The 25248-nt window shown below is 36.6% G+C and overlaps 1 protein-coding gene across 9 annotated transcripts in view; it reads right to left on the bottom strand.

The window, feature by feature from the left end:
- DMD (dystrophin) overlaps positions 1-25248 on the bottom strand; it is a 2532480-nt gene that overhangs the window by 1730136 nt on the left and 777096 nt on the right. For all 9 annotated transcript variants that reach the window (XM_043457704.1, XM_043457699.1, XM_043457698.1 and 6 more), the window contains exons 3-4: positions 12004-12096; positions 10539-10616 (exon numbers count right to left, since the gene is read on the bottom strand). In XM_043457704.1, coding sequence (XP_043313639.1) covers positions 10539-10616; positions 12004-12096 — 171 coding nt within the window. The remainder of the gene's footprint in view (positions 1-10538; positions 10617-12003; positions 12097-25248) is intronic.

Raw genomic sequence — 25248 nt, 5'->3', positions numbered from 1 at the left:
TTTCCCTATTATCTGAGATTTGCTCTATCTACCTTCAACAAGTTATAAATAAATGGAAGCTGTGGATACATTTTTATCTTGATCTCATGTGTAGACAAGCATAACCATTTGGTAGAGTCATCCGCTGCTTCACAGGATTTTGTATTCCCTTTTGTTTGCTTTTTTATACCACAGCCAACTTTATTACAAAAGAGCTTTGCTCTCAGCAAATAGTGTGATAAAGGCATCACTGCACTTAGAAGTACTTCCTTCTCAATAAGCGGTTTTCACAAATAAATTATTGATAGTAGGGATAAGTTCATGCTAAAACAGCCACACCAAGGAGAATACAAACCAGAATGTAAACGTGGTATCTGAGCTCTACAAAGCTAAGCTGTGAGTGACATTTGAGTGAGGATAGTAATTAGAAGTCAAGACAGAGAAAAGAAATGAAACGGAAGCACAGGGCCAGGTTGAGCTGCTCATTTAGAACTAAGGAATATACTAAAACCAGTCATTTATGGCAGAGAAACAGGCCAGATTGGAAGAGGAAAGCAAAGGAGGGTGGGGGAGGTTGAGGGGAGGAGGGGAAATGAATGAGACAAAATGAACTTGACCTAAGATCCTGAAACTATCACAAGTTTCTTTTCAAAAGGAAGTTTCTAATATCCCTTTAACAACAAACGAGGCAACCTAAATGTCTATCAACAGAGGAATGAATAAAGAAGATGTAGTACATATATACAATGGAATATTGTTGTTGCTTTAGTCACCAAGTCATGCCCAACTCTTCTGTGACCTCAAGGACTGTAGCCTGCCAGGCTCCTCTGTCAATGGGATTTCCCAGGCAAGAATGCTGGAGTGGGTTGCCATTTCCTTCTCCAGAAGATCTTCCTGACCCAGGGGATCAAATTTTTTTCTCCTGCATTGAAGGTGGATTCTTTACCACTGAGCCACCAGGGAAGCCCTACAATGGAATATTACTCAGCCATTAAAAGAATGAAGCAATGCCATTTGCAGCAAAATGGATGGACCTAGAGATTATCATACTAAGTCAGACAAAGAAGGAGAAACATCATATGACATCCCTTATAGGTGGAATCTCAAAAGAAATGATACAAATGAACTTACTAACAAAACAGAAAGAGACTCACAGAGAACAAATGTATGGTTATTGGGGGGAGGGACGGGGGGAACAGATAGTTAGGGAATGTGGGATGGACATACATACACTGCTATATTTAAAATGGATAACCAACAAGGTCCTCCTGTATAGCACAGGGAATTCTGTTCAATGTAATGTGGCAGCCTGGATGGGAGGGGAGTTTGGGGAAGAATAGATACAGGTATATGCATGGCTGAGCTCCTTCCCTGCTCACCTGAAATTATCACAACATTGTTAATTGGCTACACCACAATAAAAATTAAAAAGTAAAAAAAGAAAAGAAAAGAAGGGAAGGCTAGTTTTTTTTTTCCAGGTGATTTTAAAACTTAGGTTTGTAAACAGATTGGTAGAATTAGTAGCCACCCTCAAGATTTTCTATTAGCAATCATCAATTCCTTAAAGCTTTGAATGAACTTACCACTGGTTTCACTGGATTCAGAAGTCTTTGTAAAAGGTTTGTTTGATTTTGTTTTATGATTTTTTTAGTTTCCTTTGGTGGCTGATGAAGGTACTCTATATCCCATTATGTTAATTCTTGTAAATTTATGCTTGTAAATAGAATCTAATCTAATCTAATTGTTTTTTATAATCATTATATAGTTCTGTGTAGATTGCATTTTTGGTTTCTATGTCTCTTGTACTTATTTTTAATATTTTCTGTATTTAAATTGCATATGTTTGCTTTATTTCTCTTTTTCTAATCAAATTTATGAGATTAATCTATCATGATTTTATTACAAAGAACTAAGATCTTAAATTTGTCTAGTGTTTCCTTCTTTCTAACCTCTTTATTTCTTCATTTATCTTTTATTTCCTACTTTCCTTAGATCATTTTTTTGTAACATGAATGGTTGAAAACTTAAATTAATTAATTTGTTTTACTTTTTCTTAAATGAAAATAAAAGCAAAGACAAAAATTGAACCTCTGGGTAGAACCAAGGCTGTTTCTCATGGGTTTTCTCATGGAATGCTTTTTCATATACAAAAGTGTATTTGAACTCTTGGTTTCTTATACATTTTAAATTAATCAAATTGCATTTTAAAAGGATTATTAATTTCTACTTCAGTATTATATCAAAGATTATTCACTTTAAAAGTTCTTTTATGTGTTTAATGGCATTTTCACTACATTCTAATATATTATCTGTTTGATTTGTACATATGCCAGGGACATTTTTTATATATCTTCTCCTATGCCTATAGTACATTTTGGAGCAGAGCAGAAGTTAGAGATAACTCAGTTTGTCTTCCTTTTCTGACTCTAGTGTTTCCCAGAAGCATGGAAAAGAGCATAATGTCAGGTGGCTCCAAAACTAACCGGAAACCACCTTCACTTCCTGTAAGCAAATGGAGGAGGCAGTATGGTCTCACAAGTGAATCGCTTCCTGCTATAAACAGCAAGGCTGGGTCCTCGCCAACAATAGGGCTCTCGACATCATTAATAGAAATTTTCAAGTCTTCTTTTGATCAGGGAAAAAAAAAAGCTATCTGGAGAGCTAGGTTTTTTCTGTTTGCTCCCCTCCCACATTTTTCATACTTTGTCTTTTTTTGGGGAGATGACCCACTGGTCATGGGGTCTACAGTCCATGGGGTCACAAAGAGTCAGACATGACTGAAGTGACTTAGAATGCACGCACGCACCCAGTATGGGATGAGTCTGTCATCCAGGATTTCCTACTCTCTGGCTTCTGGCTAGGTTCAACCAATGAGTAAAACTGGCAGAACACTAGAGAACCCAAGGCATCAATTCTCCCAGCTCCTCCAGCAGGCCATGACTTGAGAGTAACTGCATTCTTAAGGTATCTATAGTTGCACTTGCTATCCAATGGGCCCGCTCCTGAGGTTTGAGCTTTCATTGGTTTAAGGCTCTATCCTTTTGTCTCTTTGAGTTTAGGGGTAATAAAGGCTAGTAACTGAGGCTAGGTTCTGGGTACTTCACCATTCATTGTTGGTTCCTTTAATCCTGCCCAAATTTCTGTATATATCATTTTTATTACAGTCTCTTCAACTTTGTCTTAGCATAGGCTGATTCAATCCAAGACTGTTAATGATACACTTGGATGGTGACTCTATCAGTGGATAACTCAATAGACTAAAACTGAGGGGCTTTTCTGCCTCCCTATAAAAGGCATCACATAGGTCTACTAATGTCTGGTCATTGCCTAGGGATAGGGAAGATTATTCCTAATAATGACAGTTAGAATTTTCTCAATGCCTATCTGAAAGCTCAGATTTTAATTTGGTTCATTTAAATTAAATTATAAACTATTGTTTTCCTTGAAAATCCAACTTTATGGGAGAGAAGTCTATGTAATTCACACGTTTTACAGAACCATCTATTCCAGGAAGTGCCAATAGGTAGAAAATAACTATTAAATTTACAGTATTTTTATGTTATTTGTATTCTCAAATTTTTTCTTTGCTGCTAACTGTGCTGTAATCTGACAATGGTGAATTAAAGGCACTGGACAAAAATGTATTTCTATCTTTATTCTTTATGGTTTTAGCAGTATTTCTATCATCCAGCACTTTGTATTATATTTTAATTATTGATTTTTAACTTCCATGGCTAAAAATGATTTTTTAATACTTGTAAGTTTTCTTTATTAATATTCCTATCTCTGACTTTTAAAATAACTTGCTTTATTACCTACATAATTTATAATAGCCTTTTTATGTTTAGTTACTGTCATCTCATTTAGAACTAAATTCAAACCCTAACCATGGGTCCCCGTGTTCACCTCTTCCTAGCCCCATCCTGCTACCTCTCTGATCCCCTTCTTACTGTATTGTTTTCCACACTTAGCCCTCTCTACCTATTAAGTCCTATTTCCAAATGCTTTTTCTCCTCTAGGTTTTTTTATCCCACTGTCTGCACCATACCCTACAGATAATCCCTGGTTCACTCCCTCACTTCCTTCCAATCTCTACTCATAAGACAATCTAACCAAAGGTCTTCCCAAACATACTATTTTGTTTTTCTCTTCTTCACTCACTTACTTATCATTACATACATTTTATACACACACACACACACACACACACACATTTAATGTCCTCTGGTACATGACTCTAAACTCATTGTTCTGATCACTGACTGTAGTGTTTCTACTATTTGGAACCTGACATTCAGTAGACACTCAATAAATAGTGTATCGAATGTAAATATACTACATTTATTTTGTTGAAGATATGACTAAAAACCTCTAATCAGTGCCTCTCATTTTAGAATTTGTGATTTTTAAAAGGAAATTTGAAATAGTTCTATCTACCACTTTACTTAATATGCTGATTTATTTACATCCCACCCCAGAATCATTTAGTCATCTGCTATAGAACATTCAAGGCCAGTTTTAGGAGAACAGTTGTGCACTTGAACATTCTCTTCGATTTAACTGTGTTTATATTTTAAGGTAATAATCAGAGGCTAAAAAGCGTGTCCCTTGGAATATTTTCCATTTCTTTTGTACCTTATTTTATTACAAAATAATGGGAAATATAAAATGATAATACATTTACTTTTAAGCATTTATCTTCTGTGTCTTTTGGCCTGGGACTAACTCAGGTAAAGTTTATTTCACTCTAGGTTTTCATTTACACTGGAGAATGTTTTACTTGAGATTCTGTCCTTTAATACAGAGACCTCAACTATATACCATACCCCACTAGGGCCTTGACTCAAATGGCAGCTTTTGGAAATTCGCTTTTGAAGGACTCCTTGTCCAACTTAATCTCATTTAGGGGTCTTCCCCTGTTAAAACATTGGAATTTTCTCAAGATTTTCAACTTTTTAAAAATCATTTATTTCAAGATTTTCTGTTTTCAGTAAGAAATATAGGCTTCTGAGAAAAGATCTATAAATTGCATTAATCATATTCTAATTTTGTATACTCACTTATCACATTTTATTGAACAATTTCATGATAAGATACAGGATATATGGTCAGATTGATAAATATGGCCATAATTTAGACTTTGGGAGGTTGCAAGATCAGGTTTACTTTCCTTTCCTACATTCCTCTTTTTACACTTAAAAAAATGGATAGCCTACATACATAAAATATACTTAAGTGTATACCTTGATTAATTTTCTCAAAGCAAATGCAACTGTTTAATAACCACCTGGTCAAAACATGGGATATCTTCAACACTTCTGATGATTCCACCCTGCATTCTAAAATCTAAGCACTCTTTTGACTTTTAAACTCGTGAAACATTCTGCCCACTTTTTACATTTAAAACAAATTACAGTATAATACAGGTATATTTTGTGTCTCACTTATTTTGCTCAAATCACTTTCAGGAAATTGACCTGTCTTGCATACTATGTGTCTGGCTTCCCAGATAGCACAGTGGTAAAGTATCTGCCTGCCAAAGCAGGAGACCACCTGCAATGCAGGAGACTAGGGTTCAATCCCTGGGTTGAGAAGATCACCTGAAGAAGGAAATGGCAATCCACTCCAGTATTTTTGCCTGGGAAATCCCATGAACAGGGGAGCATGGTGGGCTATAGTCCATGGGGTCGCAAGAGTTGAATGCAGCTTGCAATGAAATTCCACCACTGTGTGTCACTATGATTTGTTCATTTTCATTCTGATTTTGACTATTACAAATGAAGCTGTTATGAACACTTTTTATATATAAAAATATTATATGTATATAAATTTTTTGGCAAAGGTAGAAATGTAGCTCTGTCATATGCTAAGGAATTAAATGTTGTGTCATAAGAATTGCACATTTTCATTCCATTTAGTATATAATGCCAAACTATTTTCAATGGCTGTCTGAATTACATTTTTACCAGTTAGTTGTGAGAGTTTAATTTATTCCAAACCCTCATATACACTCAGAATTATGAGTCTAATTCCAACCATTTTTGTGAGTTTGTATCAATATCTCATTGAAATTTTAATTTCCCCAATTATTCCTGAGATTAAAAAACTTTCATATTATTTTTGAATTTCTGAACATCCTCTTTTGTGAAGTTCCTGTTCAAGTTTGTTGCCCATTTTTTCCCATTGGATTTGTTTCTCATTCTCTAAAATTTAAAGAATCATAGGTATATCTAATATACTCAGCAATGTAAAGGTGTCAATCCTTTCCAAGCTGATCTAGACGTAACTCAGTATTGATCATATTCAAAAGAAAGTTCCTGTGGAAATTAAAAAAGATGATTGTAAAATGAACCCAGAAATACAAAGGGACAATATAGCTAAGAAAATACTGAACAAGAAAAAAAGTGGTAAAATTCAGTTCGCCAGATAACAAGGTGCGTTATAAAACTGAAGAATTCCTGGCATAAGAAATGGCAACCCACTCCAGTATTCTTGCCTGGAAAATCAATGGGCAGAGAAGTCTAGTGGGCTACAGTTCATGGGGTTGCAAAGAATTGGACATGACTGAGTGACTGAGATTATTATTACCTATCTATACAATTCATTATATACTTTGAATATAGAATTCTATAAACTCAAGATCCAATAATTTTCACTTTGTATACCTTAAATATATGCAAATTTTATTTGTCGACTATGCCTTAATAGATATTGGAGGCAGCAGGATTAAGTAAGGTCTTAAAAATAATCAAGATGTACAACTTAAATCTATATAATTTTTGTAAATTATATTTCAATAAATCTGTTAAAGAATAATTTTAAAAAACTACAGTATTGCACATGGCATGGTATTCATGATGCAGAGACAAATAGAAGTCTATTTGTCTATGGAAGTGATTTTAAGCCCAGAAATGAAAGTGGTTTTGAGTGGAAGTGATTTTAAGCCCAGAAGTGAAATTACGTATGTATTGAAAAAAATTTTATATACTTAGTACTGGAGAACAATAGGCAAGCAACATTCTTTTTAATGAATGATATTGTCATTTAGATTCTAAGTAAAAAAAAATAACCTGAATTTTAACCCATTCCCCTTACCATACACAATAATGATTTCCAGGTGAAATATAGATCCAAATCCAGATGGTAAAATAAAGCTCATATGGATAACAACAAAAGGTAATACCATCATGTCTTTTGGTAGGGAAATGTTTCATAAATAGAACACACAATTATAAAGTGGAAATTTATAAAAATGAGCTATATTAAAGTGAAGGACTGCTCTTTATCAAAACATAGAGTGAGTTAGAATTTTAATCCAAAGGACTCATATCCAGATATAAGAACAACTCATACTTTTGATGAAGTTCAAGTTAACTATTTTTCTGTTTTTGAATCATACCTTGGGCTTCACACCTAATAAATAATTGGTTATTCTCAAAGTCACAGAGATTTTATTTTATTGTTTTTCTATTTTATTGCTAGAATTTCTTCTGGTCCTATATTGAAAATTGTGAACTTAATAATTATAATATGCATAGAACCCCAACAGATTTACAATATATAATCAGTATGTGAAAAACAAATCTCTTATTAAAAAAATCTATGGCTACGTTAATCCACTACTTTAGAGGAGATCCAACAGCTTATGTTTTAATGTGACATTCTTTTACTAGGAAGAGATCAATTTCTTCAGCTAGATTAAATCTAATAATTCTTCGAGTTTTCTGCTGTTTTCCTTGCTCTTTTTTTTTAATGAATTTACTTATTTTAATTGGAGGCTAATTATTTTACAATATTATGGTAGTTTTTGCCATATATCGATATGAACCAGCCATGGGTATACTTGTGTCCCACCATACTGAACCCCTCTCCCAGCTCCCTCCCCACCCCATCCTTCTGGCTTGTCCTCAGAGATATACAGATGACACCATCCTTATGGCAGAAAGCAAAGAACTAAAGAGCCTCTTGGTGAAAGTGAAAGAGGAGAGTGAAAAAGTTGGCTGAAAACTCAACATTCAGAAAACTAAGATCATGGTATCTGGTCCCATCACTTCATGGGAAATAGATGGGGAAACAGTGACAGACTTTATTTTTTGGGGGTCCAGGATCACTGCAGATGGTGACTGCAGCCATGAAATTGAAAGACGCCTGTTCCTTGGAAGAAAAGTTATGACCAAACTAGACAGCATATTCAAAAGTAGAGACATTACTTTGCCAACAAAGGTCCATGTAGTAAAGCTATGGGTTTTCCAGTAGTCATGTATGGATGTGAGAGTTGGACTATAAAGAAAGATGAGCATCCAAGAATTGATGCTTTTGAACTGTGGTATTGGAGAAGAATTTTTAGAGTCCCTTGGACTGCAAGGAGATATAACCAGTCCATCCTAAAGGAAATCAGCCCTGAATATTCATTGGAACGATTGATGCTAAAGCTGAAATTCCAATACTTTGGCCATCTGATGAGAAGAACTGACTCATTTGAAAAGACCCTGATGCTGGGAAAGATTGAGGGCAGGAGGAGAAGGGGACGACAGATGATGAGATGGCTGGACGGCATCACTGACTCAATGGATATGAGCTTGTGTAAACTCCGGGAGTTGGCGATGGACAAGGAGGCCTGGTGTGCTACAGTCCATGGGGTCACAAAGAGCCGGACATGACTGAGCAACTGAACTGAACTGAACTGAACCAGCTTTGAGTGCCCAGCTTCATGCATCAAACTTGCACTGGTCATCTATTTTACATATGGTAATAAACAGGTTTCACACTTTGTAATAGAATACAAAGAATCGATACTTTAAAAAGACATTTTCTTTAAGTTCCCAATATTGTTAAAACATTTTCTTGCTTTAAATGATAATGATCTTTCAAAATGTTCTATAGGATGAAATGATGCCATGTGCAGCAACATGGGTGGACCGAGAGATTATCATACTAAGCAAAGGCGGAAAAAGAAAGACAAATGCCATAGGATATCATTTACATGTGGAATCTAAAATATGACTCGTGAACATATCTATGAACCGAAACAGACTCACAGACATAGAGAGCAGACTTGTGGTTGCCAACAGGAGGAGGGGTGGGGGAGGGAAGGATTGGGAATTGAGATTAGCAGAGGCAAACTATTGTAGATAGAATAGATAAATAACAAGATCCCACCTGATGGAATAGCACAGGGAATTATATTCAATATCCTGTGATAAATCATAATGGATAAGAATATGGAAAATATATATATATTTATAACTGAATCATACTGCTATACAACTAAAATTAACACAACATTGGAAATCAACTATGGCTCAGATGGTGAAGAATCTGCCTGCCAATGCAGGGAACACAGGTTCCATCCCTGGGTGGGGAAGATCCCCTGGAGAAGGAAATGAAGGAATCTACTCCAGCATTCTTGCCTGGGAAATCCCATGGACAGAGGAGCCTGATGGGCTACAGTCCGTGGGGTTGCAAAAGAGTTGGACATGACTTAGCAACTCAACAACAATAGGACTCATACAAAGGAAAACATTCCACAGACTATCTTATTTTCCTGAAGAAAATTTGAAAATAGTTAATCACTGCAGGAAAATAATAAAAAGTATACAGTGTTTCTATAAAATAACTTTTATAGGTTAAATATAACCTTTCATAAAAGTGGACCAGTTGCTACACCACCTTCACTTCCATTTCCAGAGAGACATCCTCTCCCTGCCAGATGAGCTAAGCAATGTTTGAGGGAGTATACATTGCTAATCTTTCAGTATGGTTACTTTAAGAGTATGCGATCAATTATTTGGATTTATCCTTGAAAGAGAGACATAATGTAATTAGGAAGCTACCAAAAATGCCTGGTAAATATATTGGTCAATTAGAAAGATTGTGGAAATTTAATAAGAAAGGAGGGCTGCCTCCAATGTCATGAGAGGGAGAGGAATCTCAAAGTCATTCTGAGGAGACAAGGAGAGCTTTCATCTACATACTTGTTTAGATATGATTGTTGACTTTTTCTAATACCACACATCTATTTTCTCCTAGTTAAATCAAATCAGATACAGGAATAGAAAACAAATTTGCAACTCTTATGACAAGGTGAAATGCTGATTTTTTCTGTGTAACTTTCATACTTGGATGTGCCATCTAAGAAACACTGGCTTAATTCAAGCAAACTTCATCATCATCATGTGTGAATACACTTTATTCATAAAAAATAAGAATTGCTGAGTAAAAGCCATTTGCTGCACAGAAACACTGCTGTAAGGAGATAAGTTTACTTTATCTGTCTTTATCTGTCCACCAAATATAACCTCATCATGTAAAATCTAAAAATAAGACAAAGTGGCCAACCAGGTGTGGTTCATAACCTTCCCTGCCCGCCATGGCTGCATACACGTATTTCCTGTATCACATCAGCCACAAGCACGTGAACTTGAACACGTGCTCTTATTAACTGCTTTGAATTTCAAGAGAACCCGAAATGCTTTCTCTGTATTTGGGACCAAAGCCGTCACTCAGACATTAAGCATGCTGTCTCATGGTATTCAGACTCTGTCCAGGGCTCCACTTACATTATTTTTCTGCAAGACCTGCAGTGCCTTGTTGACATTGTTCAGGGCATGAACTCTTGTGGATCCTTTTTCTTTTGGCTGAAAACAAAATGAAAATATGTTGACTGCCCAGGAGGAGAGAAGGACAATCTACCAGAAATGAAACAATTTCTACATTTCACTTTTCAGTCAGAATTGTTTAAATGATCACAGGCTGTGAGGCATTAATATAATGAATTTAAGTGCTTTGGGTTAATTGCCCTTGTCATAGGAGTTTCTTGGCATGAATCAACCACTCCTCAAGAAAACTGATAACATTTTTTTTTCTGTCGCAAAAGCAATTTTGGTAATCTCTCCTTCATTCTACAGTCCAGTTGAATGACCACCATGAGAAACAACAGCATGCATACAGACATTTTCTAGGAATATAAATGAGTTAATTCCCACAATTTTTAGGAAAGTTTCAAAGAGATTTGAGCCTAGCAAAATTCTATAATGCCAAATAGGCTTGGCTTAAAGGAAACTATTTCTGTCAATATTACCTTAATTGTCTTAGTCACTGAAGCTCAAAACCTCAATCATCTTCAGTTCTTTAAACCTTACCCTCAGTCCCCAAAGTCTTACCTTGCCCTATAATTTTTAAACTAACATTTGTATAGTGTATTACAATTATGTAATATGCAATATATATAATATATGTGTAATATATTGTATTATCATATATGAATTAACTCATTCAGTTGTGGAGGTTTAGAAAGTCTGCCATTGTGATGCCTGCAGTATTTACTCCTAAAACAATTTTAACTGCATAATACAATAGCAGTAACTATAGGCATAATATTGTACAGTGAATCTCTGGAATTCATTCATCTTGCATGACTGAAACTCTACATCTGTTGAACAGCAACTCCCCATTTTCCATATTTCATGTTAATTGCTCTTATAGCCTAAGAGTTCTTATCACAAGGAAAAGGAAAAATAGAATTTTCCTACTTCTTTAAGTTCATCTGTATGATATGATGGACAATCATTGAACTCGTGATAATCATTTCATGATGTAAGTATGTAAGTCAAATTATTATGCTGTATACTTTAAATATGTACAGTGCTATATGTCAATTATATTTTAATAAAACTGGAAGATGAAAAGAAAAAAGACTAAAAACAATTAAACTTAAAAGGTCATTAGGTATAAAAGCCTTATTAAAATACATTCAGTAATAAAGATACCAAATAATTGTAGAGAATAATATCTATTACTGCAAATTTCACCTTCTTGTTCTGCATATGATAGAACATGCCAAAGTAAAAATAATATTGCAAGGTTGTTTTATTCAGAAATAGGTCCTATATTGCTACCTAAATCAGTAATTAGTAAATTAATGAAGTTTACTAGATCTCATAAAATTATGATGAGTTTGTTTCTGGTCTGAAATTCTTCTGAGGTTAATGTGAAGCTGTTATAATTATATTTTAAATCACATACCAGTTTTTGCCCTGTCAGGCCTTCAAGAAGGTCTAGGAGGCGTCTCCCATCCTGTAGGTCACTGAAGAGGTTTTCTATGTGCTGCTTCCCGAACTGAAATAAGAAATATACCCAATTAAATAAAGCATGCTTCCAGGTATCCATTTCTACGATTATGCCTTTTAAAATTTAAAACTATGTTGAAGAATATTTAATGAGTCTAATGCTTAATCTGCCAATGGTGATGGATGAAAAGAGAACTTCCTAGTAAAAAACAAAAAACAGTAAATCATTATTCAGCCAAACCTATTAAATATTTTTCTCAATAACAAGAGTTGGAGATTTATAGTCTAATGGATCTAATTAACCCATCTTTTCAAATGCTGATTCTATGAAGGAAAGAAAAAAATGTTTAAATTATCAGGCAGTTGGGCACTGTTTGACTCTTGAGAGTCCCTTGGACTGCAAGGAGATCTAGCCAGTCCATCCTAAAGGAGATCAGTCCTGGGTGTTCATTGGAAGGACTGATGCTGAAGCTGAAACTCCAATACTTTGGTCACCTGATATGAAGAGTTGACTCATTGGAAAAGACCCTGATGCTGGGAGGGATTGGGGGCAAGAGGAGAAGGGGACAACAGAGGATGAGATGGCTGGATGGCTGGATGGCTGGATGGCATCACAGACTCGATGGGCATGAGTTTGAGTAAATTCTGGGAGTTGGTGATGGACAGGGAGGCCTGGCGTGCTGCGATTCACGGGGTCGCAAAGAGTCGGACACGACTGAGCGACTGAACTGAACTGAACTGAACTGAGCACTGTTTGGGGAGAAGTAAATACACCAAGAAAGACTACAGATAATTTGCCTTGGGTGGGTACATAAAATTTAACCATTTAGCATGCTTGGAAATATAATATGTAATCACTGAGGGTTCACCATCCTTCACCCATAATTCTCTGCATATACATTTTGCATGCTGCCTCAGAATGATCTAGTCACATATTGGATGGCTCAAATTTTAAAACAATATGATTTAAATTAAGTGAGATAAGTTGGTGAAAGCTTTTCATCTATTTTTCTCACTTCTATACTTGGGAATTATATTGCAGAAAAAAAAAATAGCCACTAATAACATCTAACCTTTTTGGAATAACTATTCATAAGAACTAACTATTCATAACAAACATCCCACTAAATTTATAATTTGTGTAACATTTCTGTGAGGTTAGCATTGGTATACTCATTCTATTGATGACACAGAGGTTGAACATATGGCCCTTTGTGACAAAACAAGAAGATGATAAAACTAAGTTTTTGGCCCAGATCTGTCTAATTCCTGGGGCTCTTGTTCATTCTATTTTATTAGGCTGCTTACTTGGCCTTTTCCTCCTTCCATCTGATTATCTTTCAAATATTTTATTTCTTCTGTCATGCCCCCAGATATTTTTTTCTGGTTTTAAGCCTCCAATCCCTTCATATGAAATCGTTCACAACCCAAGATATCAAGAAAGCCCTAATTTATCAATGACAGATGTTTATTGGGCACCAATAAACCCAGACTAGGTGCTAGAGCATACACTAGTAAATCAGTTGGATATGACTGCCGTCTTCATGGAACTTTGAGTTGAGCAGGGAAAACAAATATTTCGAAAAGGTAATGCTTTGGGGGAGCAGTAAAAGAAACTCAGGAGCACATAACCATGGGAATTCCCATAGTCTGAGGACCAGGGAATACTTTCCTCACAATGTCACACGATGGGTCTAACATCAGCCTTTGGGTGACTGGCCTTTCCTTATCCACTCCTTCAATCACACACAAACTTCAGATTTCACACAGCTCAAGAAGAACCCTGGTTTCCAGTCAAAAGACATCTCTGAAGCTTCTAAGATTGAAGACAGAGGATTCAGGATCTCCCTACAGCCAGGTAGCCATGTCCAAGACAAGCCCTGTCAGTGTCCAGGTATGTCACTTAATGAGACTGACCACTGACCATTGCAAAAAGTCGACCAGTCCCTCCGTACTCAGCTTTGGGAATCGAGCCACATATGTGCTTTGACAAAGATAACCACAAGTCATTCTTTCGAAATTCTGCTCAAATAGTTCTGATTTAAAATTCCAGGGCAGGGACTTCCCTGATGGTCCAGTGGTCAAGAATCTGCCTTCCAATGCAGGGGACGTGGGTTCAGTCTTGGTTGGGGAACTAAGATCTTATGCCATGGGGCAACTAAGCCCATGTGAAGCAAATGCTAAGCCCACAAGCCGCAGCAACACAGCCTGGATGTTTCAGCAGAGATCCTATGTGCTGGAACTCAGACCCGACACAACCAAAATGTATATACAAATAAATATTTACATATAAATAAAATTCCAGCGAAAAAGAGACCACAAAACACTATGCTACTAGAACATTTAAAAAGTACTTTTACTAAACATAATGTACAGGTAAATATTGAAACAACAATGCCATTTTCATGAAATATTAAAGGAAGCCTTCTACTAATAAGCAAAGAAAATGAACCTGTCAAGAATCTCATATATAATCCAGAGTAACTTGGCAGTGGTGGTGAGGAATATTAAGATTTTATTTTCATATTGGTTAAAGGTCTACAATACCTTGAAAATACTCTTTTTTTTTTCTAGGAGCAACTTTTCCTTTTGAGAAGTGTGTGACTTTTAAACTTATTGACAAAAACAAAATTGCACAGTGAAATGTGTGAGGTTTTGAAGTAAATTAAATATAGTTAGTTGACAGAAATACTTATTCTTAATAAAATGTATGTATCTAGATAGACAGATAGACTGATAGATAATAAAGTATGTCAAACCAGGAAGGATGCAGGTTGCAAAATGTTCATTCAAGAAGAATGGCAGGGACTTGGAAAGGTCTAAGTCTTGAGGCAAAGAATAAAACATGAACCTCAAAGTTGTAAGAATCACCTAGCATCCAAGATACAAGGAGCAGAACGATTATGCTTTTGGACAAGGAGCCGAGACGAAGATCAGCAAGGCAAACAGCATCTTGCTTTGATACAAGCTTATACACAAGGACCAGGTATTTTATAATTTTCCCTTTTAAACTGGAGTCAAACAAAACAGAAAGGGAGGCAAGGACTAATCAGAGGCCTCCAGGCACATCTCATTGGGGCACCTAGAAAGCAGTGAGGTGATAGAGAAAAAGATAGTTCCTGATATATATAATATTCAAACTCATGCAATCAGTGATATATTAAAGTATGACAATAGAAAGCCAATTTATAGTTGTTATAGCCACCATGATCTCTAATAGAGTGCTTCTCAGAATGTTCCACTAAAGCATCCTTCCAGCAGATAAGACTGAATGTATTTATCTCAGAGCCTAGCAGTGAAAAGTATATAGTGACTGCAGGTTCAAAATTTCTTATGAAAGCATATGTTTTACATTAAGGATTCATGGAGATTTCATCTTCCTCACTTAATGCATGTTGAACTTAAAAGTAATTTCAAGCACTTTGATTGAAATTTCCCCTCCTATGGTCTAATTAAAGTGATGCTCAAAGAAATGTACAATATTTAGCCTGTAACTGCATGGATGTTCAGGTGCTCAGTCTTATTCCTCCTGGACTATGCCCACCCTGAGGAAGCCAAAACATGTCTTTTCTCTTGAATGGTTTTCTCTTCTTTCCTAGATCCAATGCCTCATTCCATAGCATTACAGGTAGGATGTAGCAAAAGTTACACACATTTCTAAGACAGAAATAGCTAATTTTTTTGGACCCAAGTCTTACCAGCTTCACTGTCTGAGGCAAGTGACTTAGTCTATCTGAGGGACAATCTATTCAATAGTAAAATGGGGATTGAAATAATACCACATCAGAGTCTTAAGCTTCTGAGGCTTAAGTGAAACAGTAGGTGTGCTATACAGACTTGGCAAATATTAGGCACACAGGAAAGATAGGATGATGTTTTTGTTTTGTTTTGTTTTAGTCTATTATTCCTTGGCTTCTCTTTCTTTGGCCAAATAGAAGAAATAAATTCAATTATGGTTAACTATTGAACCCACCAGAAAATACAGAGCTCACATACAATATGTTCTATTTTATCTTAGATGCCCCTCCATATTCAATTACTAATACTAGTAAATGTGGATGGACGGGGGGAATACTCAGAGCCTTCAAGTTCTTTATCTTACTTAACTGTTTTTTACCCTTTAGTCACTTTTAATTAAGTCTTTTGTTTTCTTCCCTTTTCATCTTCTATGAGAGACATCTGCCATGTCTTTTTGTTGCAAGTGACATCATCCAAACAGTAGTTTTCTTTAAAACCCCTGTGTTTAATGGCTTTCTTTTCAAGTGTCTGAAAATAATCTTATAAAACACATAAAACATTAAGTGCCTTGGGCCATATGACCCTGTGGCTCTCTATCTTCAATTGCTTTCACGACTAATATTTTCTTTAAAAAGTAAATTTTAGTATTACTTAGAAATTTCCTATCTTCACTTATTTTTGTCTTCCTTGCTAACCCAAATATCAAGATGAAAGGACCATAAAATGAGATAGCAGTCCTTCCAGATCATGGTCAGGATGATAGAACTTCTGTATTTATATAATTTTTTATATATTTATACATAAACAATGTACAGACAATGTTAAAAAAAAAACTCAGGTTTATTGGTAAGTGGCATAAACACAGCAAAAAAAAACAAAGTAAAAAAAAGTGATAAAGGGATAGAAATGAATTAAAAATTATTTCAATAGCTTCTGACTCTTCAGAGCTGTGTCAGTCTTTTAACCAGTAAATACAGATAATTCAACAGCATGTTCCAATAAAAGGTAAAGAGGGAAGGAATAATTTAACATGGCCTTCTGGTTACATAAAAGTCAGCCTCTGGACATCTCTGTTGCTGAGAAAATCAAGATACTTGTCTGTGATTCTGAATCTTTAGCTGTTAGAAACATAAAGAGCAAGAGAACACCAAAAAGAAGGGCAAAACTGATTCCAAACTTATTGGTAAAACCTGTTGACCAGTTCTTGATAAAAAATAATGCAATCCATTGTAAGCATAAGTTGTCAAGAGTATTTTATAAGATAATTTTATTGAGGTATTATATACATATAGGCTTCCCAGGTGGCACAGTGGTAAAGAATCCGCCTGCCAAGCAAGAGACACAGATTCAATCCCTGGGTGGGAAAGATCCCCTGGAGTAGGAAATGGCAACCCACTCTAGTACCTTGCCTGGGAAATACCATGGACAGAGGAGTCTGACAGGCTACAGTCTATGGGGTCGGAAGAACTCGGACATGACTGACTGATCACAATATAAACACAGGAAAGTACACATATCTTAAGTGTTAGCTCAGTGAATCTATACAAACTGAACACATTCATATTATCAGAACCTCCATGGAGAAAAAGAATATGACCAGCACCCTCAGAGCTTTCTCATACCCACTTCTGTATACTAGCCCTTCCAAGGATGATAGCTGTACTAACTTTTAATACCACAGATTAGTTTAGCCTTGAAAGGAGTCTCCTATAAACAGAAGAATAATGCTGGTTTAGTTGTCTCATTTTAGAAAACCAATAATTGAAAGACATAAGCTTTCAGCAGACAGAATTTGGAAAGAAAGAAGTTGTAATGATGAAGTATGTTTTACAAAGCATAGTGCTGTAATACAACAAGAATATTCTCTCTACATCCAGAATGCCATGGTTCAAATCTCAGCTGGACCATATTTCATGTGTGTGATATGAGCATGTAACAATCTCTTTGTGTCTTATGTTTTATCATCTGTAAAACAAGGATGTACTACTACCTAATTTGTGATGATGCTGTAAAGATTTAAATGCATTGGGGGTAGAGTTTTGTTTCAAGATGTACTTAGATAGCCTCATGAATGGATAGCATCATGACTTTATGCCAAATTGTTTAACCCTAATAATCCATATTTTCTAAATTCTCCTTAGAACTTTCAGCTCTAAGTAACAGAAGTGGTCAAATTCAAAGTATTAGTGTGGGGACTAAATGAATTAATAAGTATAACTGTGGTGCTAGAGAAGACTCTGAACAGTCCCTTGGACTGCAAGGAGATCAAACCAGTCAATCCTAAAGGAAATCAACCCTGAATATTCACTGGAAAGACTGATACTGAAGCTAAAGCTTCAATACTTTGGCCACTTTATACAAAGAGACAACTCATTGGAAAAGACCCTGATGCTGGCAAAGACTGAAGGCAGGAGGAGAAGGGGATGACAGAGGATGAGATGGTTGGATGGCATCACAGACTCAATGGACATGAGTTTGAGCAAGCTCTGGGAGTTGGTGGGAGACAGGGAGGCCTGGTGTGCTGCAGTCCATGTGGTTTCAAAGAGTTGGATGCGACTGAACAAGTATAAGGTATCCAACACATTTTCTGGCATAGGAAATGCTCCATAAAACCTAATCACATTTCATATTTCCCCTCTTTTGTTGAATGAAATCACCTGGAAATAAAGTAGGACTCTCCTTTGAGGGTGCCTGGATCCTAGCATGACTTCGATAACTTGAAGAGAATTAAGAAGGGACAATTTACCAAGATGAGGGCAGGGTAGAAAGAAATCACCGAAACAGGTAATAAAGAAGTGTAATTATCACTCCTAGACACAAAGGAATGAAGAGAAGGAGACTGGTTACTGGCTCCTAAACAGAGAGAGTAGTGAAAGGGTCATCTGACAGGAGTTCTGATATTTGGGTGATGAATGCAGCTATCCTGTGATAAATAAAAGCCCTGATATTTCTTTCCTCCCTTCCTCTGATCTCCTGTAAATGCTCCCAAGAGCTAAATCCAACTGGAAACCAGAGGACAAGGAAGTCTGCTGATATCATCCACAGAAATCACCGCCCCCCGCCCCCAGGGAAGAAAAAGGCAGAGAGTGGACCCAGAAGGATAAACCAAAGACACATATAACATTCCCCAGACAGGAGGAAAAGGTTCTCTTGATCCGTAGGATCACTGTCACGGATGCCCATGTCAGAAAATAAGTGAAGGCCTCAGTGGTCTTCCTCAAATCGTCTATATTATTTCTCCCTCTGGTAATGTTGTTTTAAAGACTCAAATGTATCACTGGAACACTCTCTCTCCTCTAATAGGGGTCTCAAAGTACTGGAATGTTTAGTGGGCTTTAATGGATGAAACGTAACATATATTATTCATTATTCCTCAGCATCAGATCCTTTTAAACTTCTAGGTACCAGAAATAGCACTAAAATCTGAGCTACAAAGATAATGTTTTAAAAAATTAAGTTATTCCTTGGAGTTATACAAGTGCTCAAGAGCTAAGTTAGATAATAGTTTTACACTCTCTCCAGTTATAAAATGTTATTTGGCAGTAACTCGTTATAAAACATAATCACTAGGACCCAATGTGTATGTTATACTATCAAGTACACAAGAAGAGATTCAACCAGATTGCACATTAGAACTTTAAATAGCAGCCACAACAATAGTTAATGGAAATCAAGTCATTATCTGTAAATGGTCTATTATAAAAATAAAGTGTGCTTAACCAAGAGTCAGCAATGGTTTGTTGTCTGATCAGGTCTATCCTTAATATGTTTTGTAATAAAATTGAATCCTTAACCTATGCCTGTGTTTTCTCATCTGTAAATGAGATAGATCAGTACTAGCTCAAACACCAGCTTCGCTGGAACAAAAATTAGTGAAATTATAGGTAATCTTTATTTGTAGATATAATGTTAATATAATTCACGAATAGTTGAAGTAGAAACCTTATAAACTATGATTGTGGTTAATTATGTTATATCATCTTTAAATATCACCTATAAATTTAGAATTCTGAAAGTGAAATTCAGTTTTTCTATTGAATCACAAAGGTATAAGATGTAAGCTTGAGATAGCCAGTGAGGGAAATGGAGATTGGTTCTATTCTATGCCAGCAGAGGCTTTTGTAGCAGAAAAAAAAAAAAAAGTACAGTATAGAGTTTGCAAGATGAAGCCCTTCATTTCAAAGCATCTAATTGATACTCTGATTCTTCAAAAAGGAAAAAAAAAAAGTACTCTGACACAGTGGGTACACTCACTAGAGAAATGTGAACTATTGGCTCTTAGCTTCAGGCAAAAGGCAGAGGGAGACAGAACTATTCGAACTTGTTTAGATCCAGTAGAATGAGACTTAATGGTTAAAGGACATCTGAAGATACCTTTAATAAATAAATGTAAATTTTATTTATGAAATTAATATTCTTATAATTTCTCAAATACACTGCAGTGCAACTGTGTGTGAACAATTATGTGACAAGACACAGCCTCTTACTAATCAGTTCCTGCCCCTACCTACTAGAAAGTCAGCATTAAACTATTTAGTCTCTCTTCTATGCTGATGAAGTGAGTCTGCCAATAACCAGTATCAAATCAAGGGAACAGGAAACACACAGAATGGAAAAACATCACATAGGATGGAATATTTGAATAAGAGCCTCTGTACTTATTATACTTCTATTTCTTTCTACAGGTTGAATCATGAAACTTTAAATTCTGTACTCAAATAGGATCAAAATTTGGCAATTTCATATGATTCAATCTCATATATTTTGTATTGCCACATGTAGTAAACATTCAGCGCTTAGTTTATGTCAGCCACAATTGTCTGCCCTGTACATGGATTATTTTAACTAATTATTTTAACAATCAGTTAAAAGTATCCCCATTTTACAGATGACAAAACTGAGACATAGAGAACAAAGTAACAGTGAATAAGAGGTAGATATGAATCCAAACCTAAATCAGGTGGTATAGTTCCAGATTTGTTAACCATTCTTTGACCATAATGTCATTCAGGGTCAGTGTTATATAAGTTTTACTTGTATATTTTCATGATGTCTTTCAATAATATAAGGATAATTTAACTAATTTATTCTTTTTCTTTCCCCCTAGGTTTCTGAATATCAGATATAGGTATAGGACCTACAAGAAAAAAATGCTTCTAATTTTAGGTTGAATTAGTAATTGAAAGGTAATAACAATGATAATTCTACATATGTACACTAGAAAAATTCTGCAATGTCTTACATTTCTATTGTTATATCACTCTCTTAGTGGGGATGCCTTGATAAATCCAGCAAATATTGTTCTAGAGATGAAAACAAATTTTTAATATGCAGAATTCACTCAAAGGTACATGGAAAATCACTTTTAAATGTCATTAAATTAAAATACAAAAGCAATTCCCCCACACTAAAAACCTCAGTTCAGTTCAGTCACTCAGTCACGTCTGACTCTTTGCGACCCCATGGACTGCAGCGTGCCAGGCTTCCCTGTCCATCATCAACTCCCGGAGCTTACTCAAACTCATATCCATCCAGTTGGTGATGCCATCCCACCATCTCATCCTCTGTCGTCTCTTTCTCCTCCCACCTTCAATCTTTCCCAGTATCAGGGTCTTTTCCAATGAGTCAGTTTTTCGCATCAATCAGCTGTCCAAAGTATTGGAGTTTCAGCTTCAGCATCAGTCCTTTCAATGAATATTCAGGACTGATTTCCTTTAGGATTGACTGGTTTGATCTCCTTGTAGTCCAAGGGACTCTCAAGAGTCTTCTCCAACACCACAGTTAAGCATCAATTCTTGAGTGCTCAGCTTTCTTTATAGTCCAACTTTCACATCCATACATGACTACTGGAAAAACCATAGCTTTGATTAGGCAGACCTTTTTTGGCAGAGTAATGTCTCTGCTTTTTAATATGCTACCTAGGTCGGTGATAGCTTTTCTTCCAAGGAGCAAGCGTCTTTTAATTTCATGGCTGCAGTTACCATCTGCAGTGATTTTGGAGCTACTAAAAACCTAGAAGGCTATAAGTCAACAGAATAAATATAATTCTTAAAAGTGAAGAGGACTGAATAACAGTAAGTAGAAGGAACAGCATTACTCATGCTTTTAGTGCAGTGATTTCCTGAGAGATCCACCTAAACATGCCAATTACTTATTGAAAGTCTTCCATGTGAGATTCACGCAGTTACATGTTAAAGAATATAACATCTGGGGTCAAAGAGGCCTTTATTTAATTATAATTCCAACTTTCCCCAATTGTGTGAATTTGGATAAATGATTTATAAATTTATTTTTCTCATGTGTCAAAGGAGGGAGAGTAGTTTAGTTAAACAACTAAATGTAACAGGTATTAGTCACCTACTTTTTATTGTGCCCAGTGCTGGGAATAATTGGGAAGATAAATGATAAAAATATATTGCCATTGTTTCTGCTGCTTTAGTCACAGTATATGAAGGATGTATGCATTTAAGCAGATATACATATAGCACTGTATTATTATCCTATAAATAGTGGTGTTTTAAGTACAGTGCCAGCACAAACAAGAGAGATGTCACCTTCACTTGAGAAGCATAAGAGAAGCAGGAATCCTAGAAGTGAATTTACAACATTGAATACAAAATTAACAAGATGTGAAAAGAGGAAAAGAATATCAAGCAGAGGGACATTTCAGATGTTAAGGATCAGATAAATTACATTAAGCTATGATAAATCAGGTCATAGAACACAGGGTATATGTAGGGATGGAAGAGATGAGACTTGAGATATATTAGTGATCTCAGCAAACGGGACTGACTTGGTCTGCCAACCTAAAGGAGATTGGGTAAATATCTAATGGTCATTTGTTTTCATTCTTTTGAACAAGGTATGCAATTTTGAAGTGATTAACATTTTTTTCACATTAATATATAGACTGATGTTTTAAGATAGTTAATAGTATTTAGAAAAGGCCAACATAGGCATTGTTTAGAGGTGAATTTTGGAGTCCTAATAATTCAGGAGAACTATTCTTGTGTGGAAATATTACTTGAAAAGGGAGTCATGTTGTTCAGGAGCAACTGCTTTAAATTATAAATGTGAGCTCCTTAAAATTCTAAGCAGTTATCTATCTTTCCGTTGGAACTTGGTTTTTTTTTTTTTTGCAAAAGTGGAGTTCACTATCCATGGTAGATTAACCACAGAACTGGGCCAACTATTTCATCCTTTCCTGAAACCATATCCTTTACAATAGGATGCATAGGATCCTATGCAATATCCTTGCTGTTCCTCTAATGAGGAGGTAGTTTCTATTTTTCTGTCTCTGGAATGTGGGCTGGCCATTGTCTTGCTTTGTCCAACAGAATACAATGGAAGTGATATTGGTCTACTTGCAAATGTCAGCCTCACAAAGGGTTGAACACTTTTGCTTTCTTGTTCTACGCTTCCCCCTTCATCATAAGAACACACCTTAGCCAGATAACTGGAAGGTGATACATGTGAAGCAGAACCAAGTTATCCCAGTAGTCCCAGATATGGTACCTCAAACGCCAGACTGGCTGACAACCAGACATGTGTGAGAGCTTAGGCAAGATTAGCAAGGACACCTGTCAAACCACAGCTAGCTAGAGACACATGAATAATCCCAGCAGAGAGCTGGAGAACTTCTTGGTTGAAGATCTGAAAGAATAATAAATACTTGTTGTTTTAACCTACTGAATTTCAAGGTAGAGTGTTACATAGCAATAGCTAACTGATAAATGTTAGCTATAATACATATAACTGATAAATGTTAGCAAGATGGTAGGAAGGGCAAAATCACGTTTAGAATCAAACCCCATACCTGTCGGAAATGCTCAGAGGGCTCAAACAAACCTGTGCGCACCAGGACCCAGAGACCCCACAGAGACTGAGCCAGAACTGTGTTTGAGTATCTCCTGTGGAGGTACGGGTCAGCAGTGGACTGCCGCAGGGGCGGGGGCTCTGGGTGCAGCAGACCTGGGTATGGCATAAGTCCTCTTGGAGGAGGTCTCCATTAACCCCACCATAGAGCTGCCAGAACTTACCAAGGACTGGGAAACAGACTCTTGGAGGGCACAAACAGAACCTTGTGCACCAGGACCCAGGAGAAAGGAGCAGTGACCCCGCAAGAGACTGACCCAGACTTGCCCATAAGTGTCCAGGAGTCTCCAGCAGAGGTGTGGGTCAGTGGTGGCCTGTTGCAGGGTTGGGGGCACTGAGTGTAGCAGTACATGCATGGGATCTTCTGAAGGAGGTCGCCATTGTCTTCATTACCTTCACCACAGTTTGGCCCCAGGTAAATAACAAGGAGGGAACACAGCCCCACCCATCAACAGAAAATTGGATTAGAGATTTACTGAACATGGCCCCTGCCATCAGAACAAGACCCAGTTTCCCCCTCAGTCAGTCTCTCCCATCAGGAAGCTTCCATAAGCCTCCTACCTTTCTCCCTCAGAGGGCAGACAGACTGAAAACCACAATCACAGGAAACTAACCAATCTGATCACATGGACCACAGCCTTGTCTAACACAATGAAACTATGAGCCATGCCTTGTAGGGCCACCCAAAGCAGACGGGTCATGGTGGAGAGTTCTGACAAAATGTGGTCCACTGGAGAAGGGAATGGCAAACCACTTCAGTATTGTTGCCTTGAGAACCCCATGAACCGTATGAAAAGGCAAAAAGATAGGACACTGAAAGATGAACACCCCAGGTCGGTAGGTGCCCAATATGCTACTGGAGATCAGTGGAGAAATAACTCCAGAAAGAATGGAGATGGAGCCAAAGCAAAAACAACACCAGTTGTGGATGTGACTGGTGATGGAAGTAAAGTCCAATGCTGTAAAGAGCAATATTGCATAGGAACCTGGAATGTTAGGTCCATGAATCAAGGCAAACTGGAAGGGGTCAAACAGGAGATGGCAAGAGTGAACATTGACATTTTAGGAATCAGTGAACTAAAATGGACTGAAATGAGTGAATTTAACTCAGAGGACCATTATACCTACTACCATGGTCAAGAATCCCTTAGAAGAAAAGGAGTAGCCATCATAGTCAACAAAGAGTCTGAAATGCAGTACTTGGATACAATCTCAAAAATGACAGAATGATCTCTGTTCGTTTCCAAGGCAAACCATTCAGTATCACAGTAATCCAAGTCTATGCCCCGACTAGCAATGCTGCACTGCTGAAGAAGCTGAAGTTGAATGGTTCTATACAAACCTACAAGACCTTTTAGAACTAACACCCAAAAAAGATGTCCTTTTCATTATAGGGAACTGGAATGCAAAAGTAGGGAGTTAAGAAATACCTGAAATAACAGGCAAATTTGGCCTTGGAGTACAGAATGAAGCAGGGCAAAGGCTAATAGAGTTTTTCCAAGAGAATGCACTAGTCCTAGCAAACACTCTCTTCCAACAACGCAAGAGAAGACTCTATACATGGACATCACCAGATGGTCAATACTGA

This window comes from Cervus canadensis, chromosome X (assembly GCF_019320065.1).
Source record: "Cervus canadensis isolate Bull #8, Minnesota chromosome X, ASM1932006v1, whole genome shotgun sequence".
Taxonomy (NCBI): domain Eukaryota; kingdom Metazoa; phylum Chordata; class Mammalia; order Artiodactyla; family Cervidae; genus Cervus; species Cervus canadensis.
This window is presented reverse-complemented; position numbering and strand designations above follow the sequence as displayed.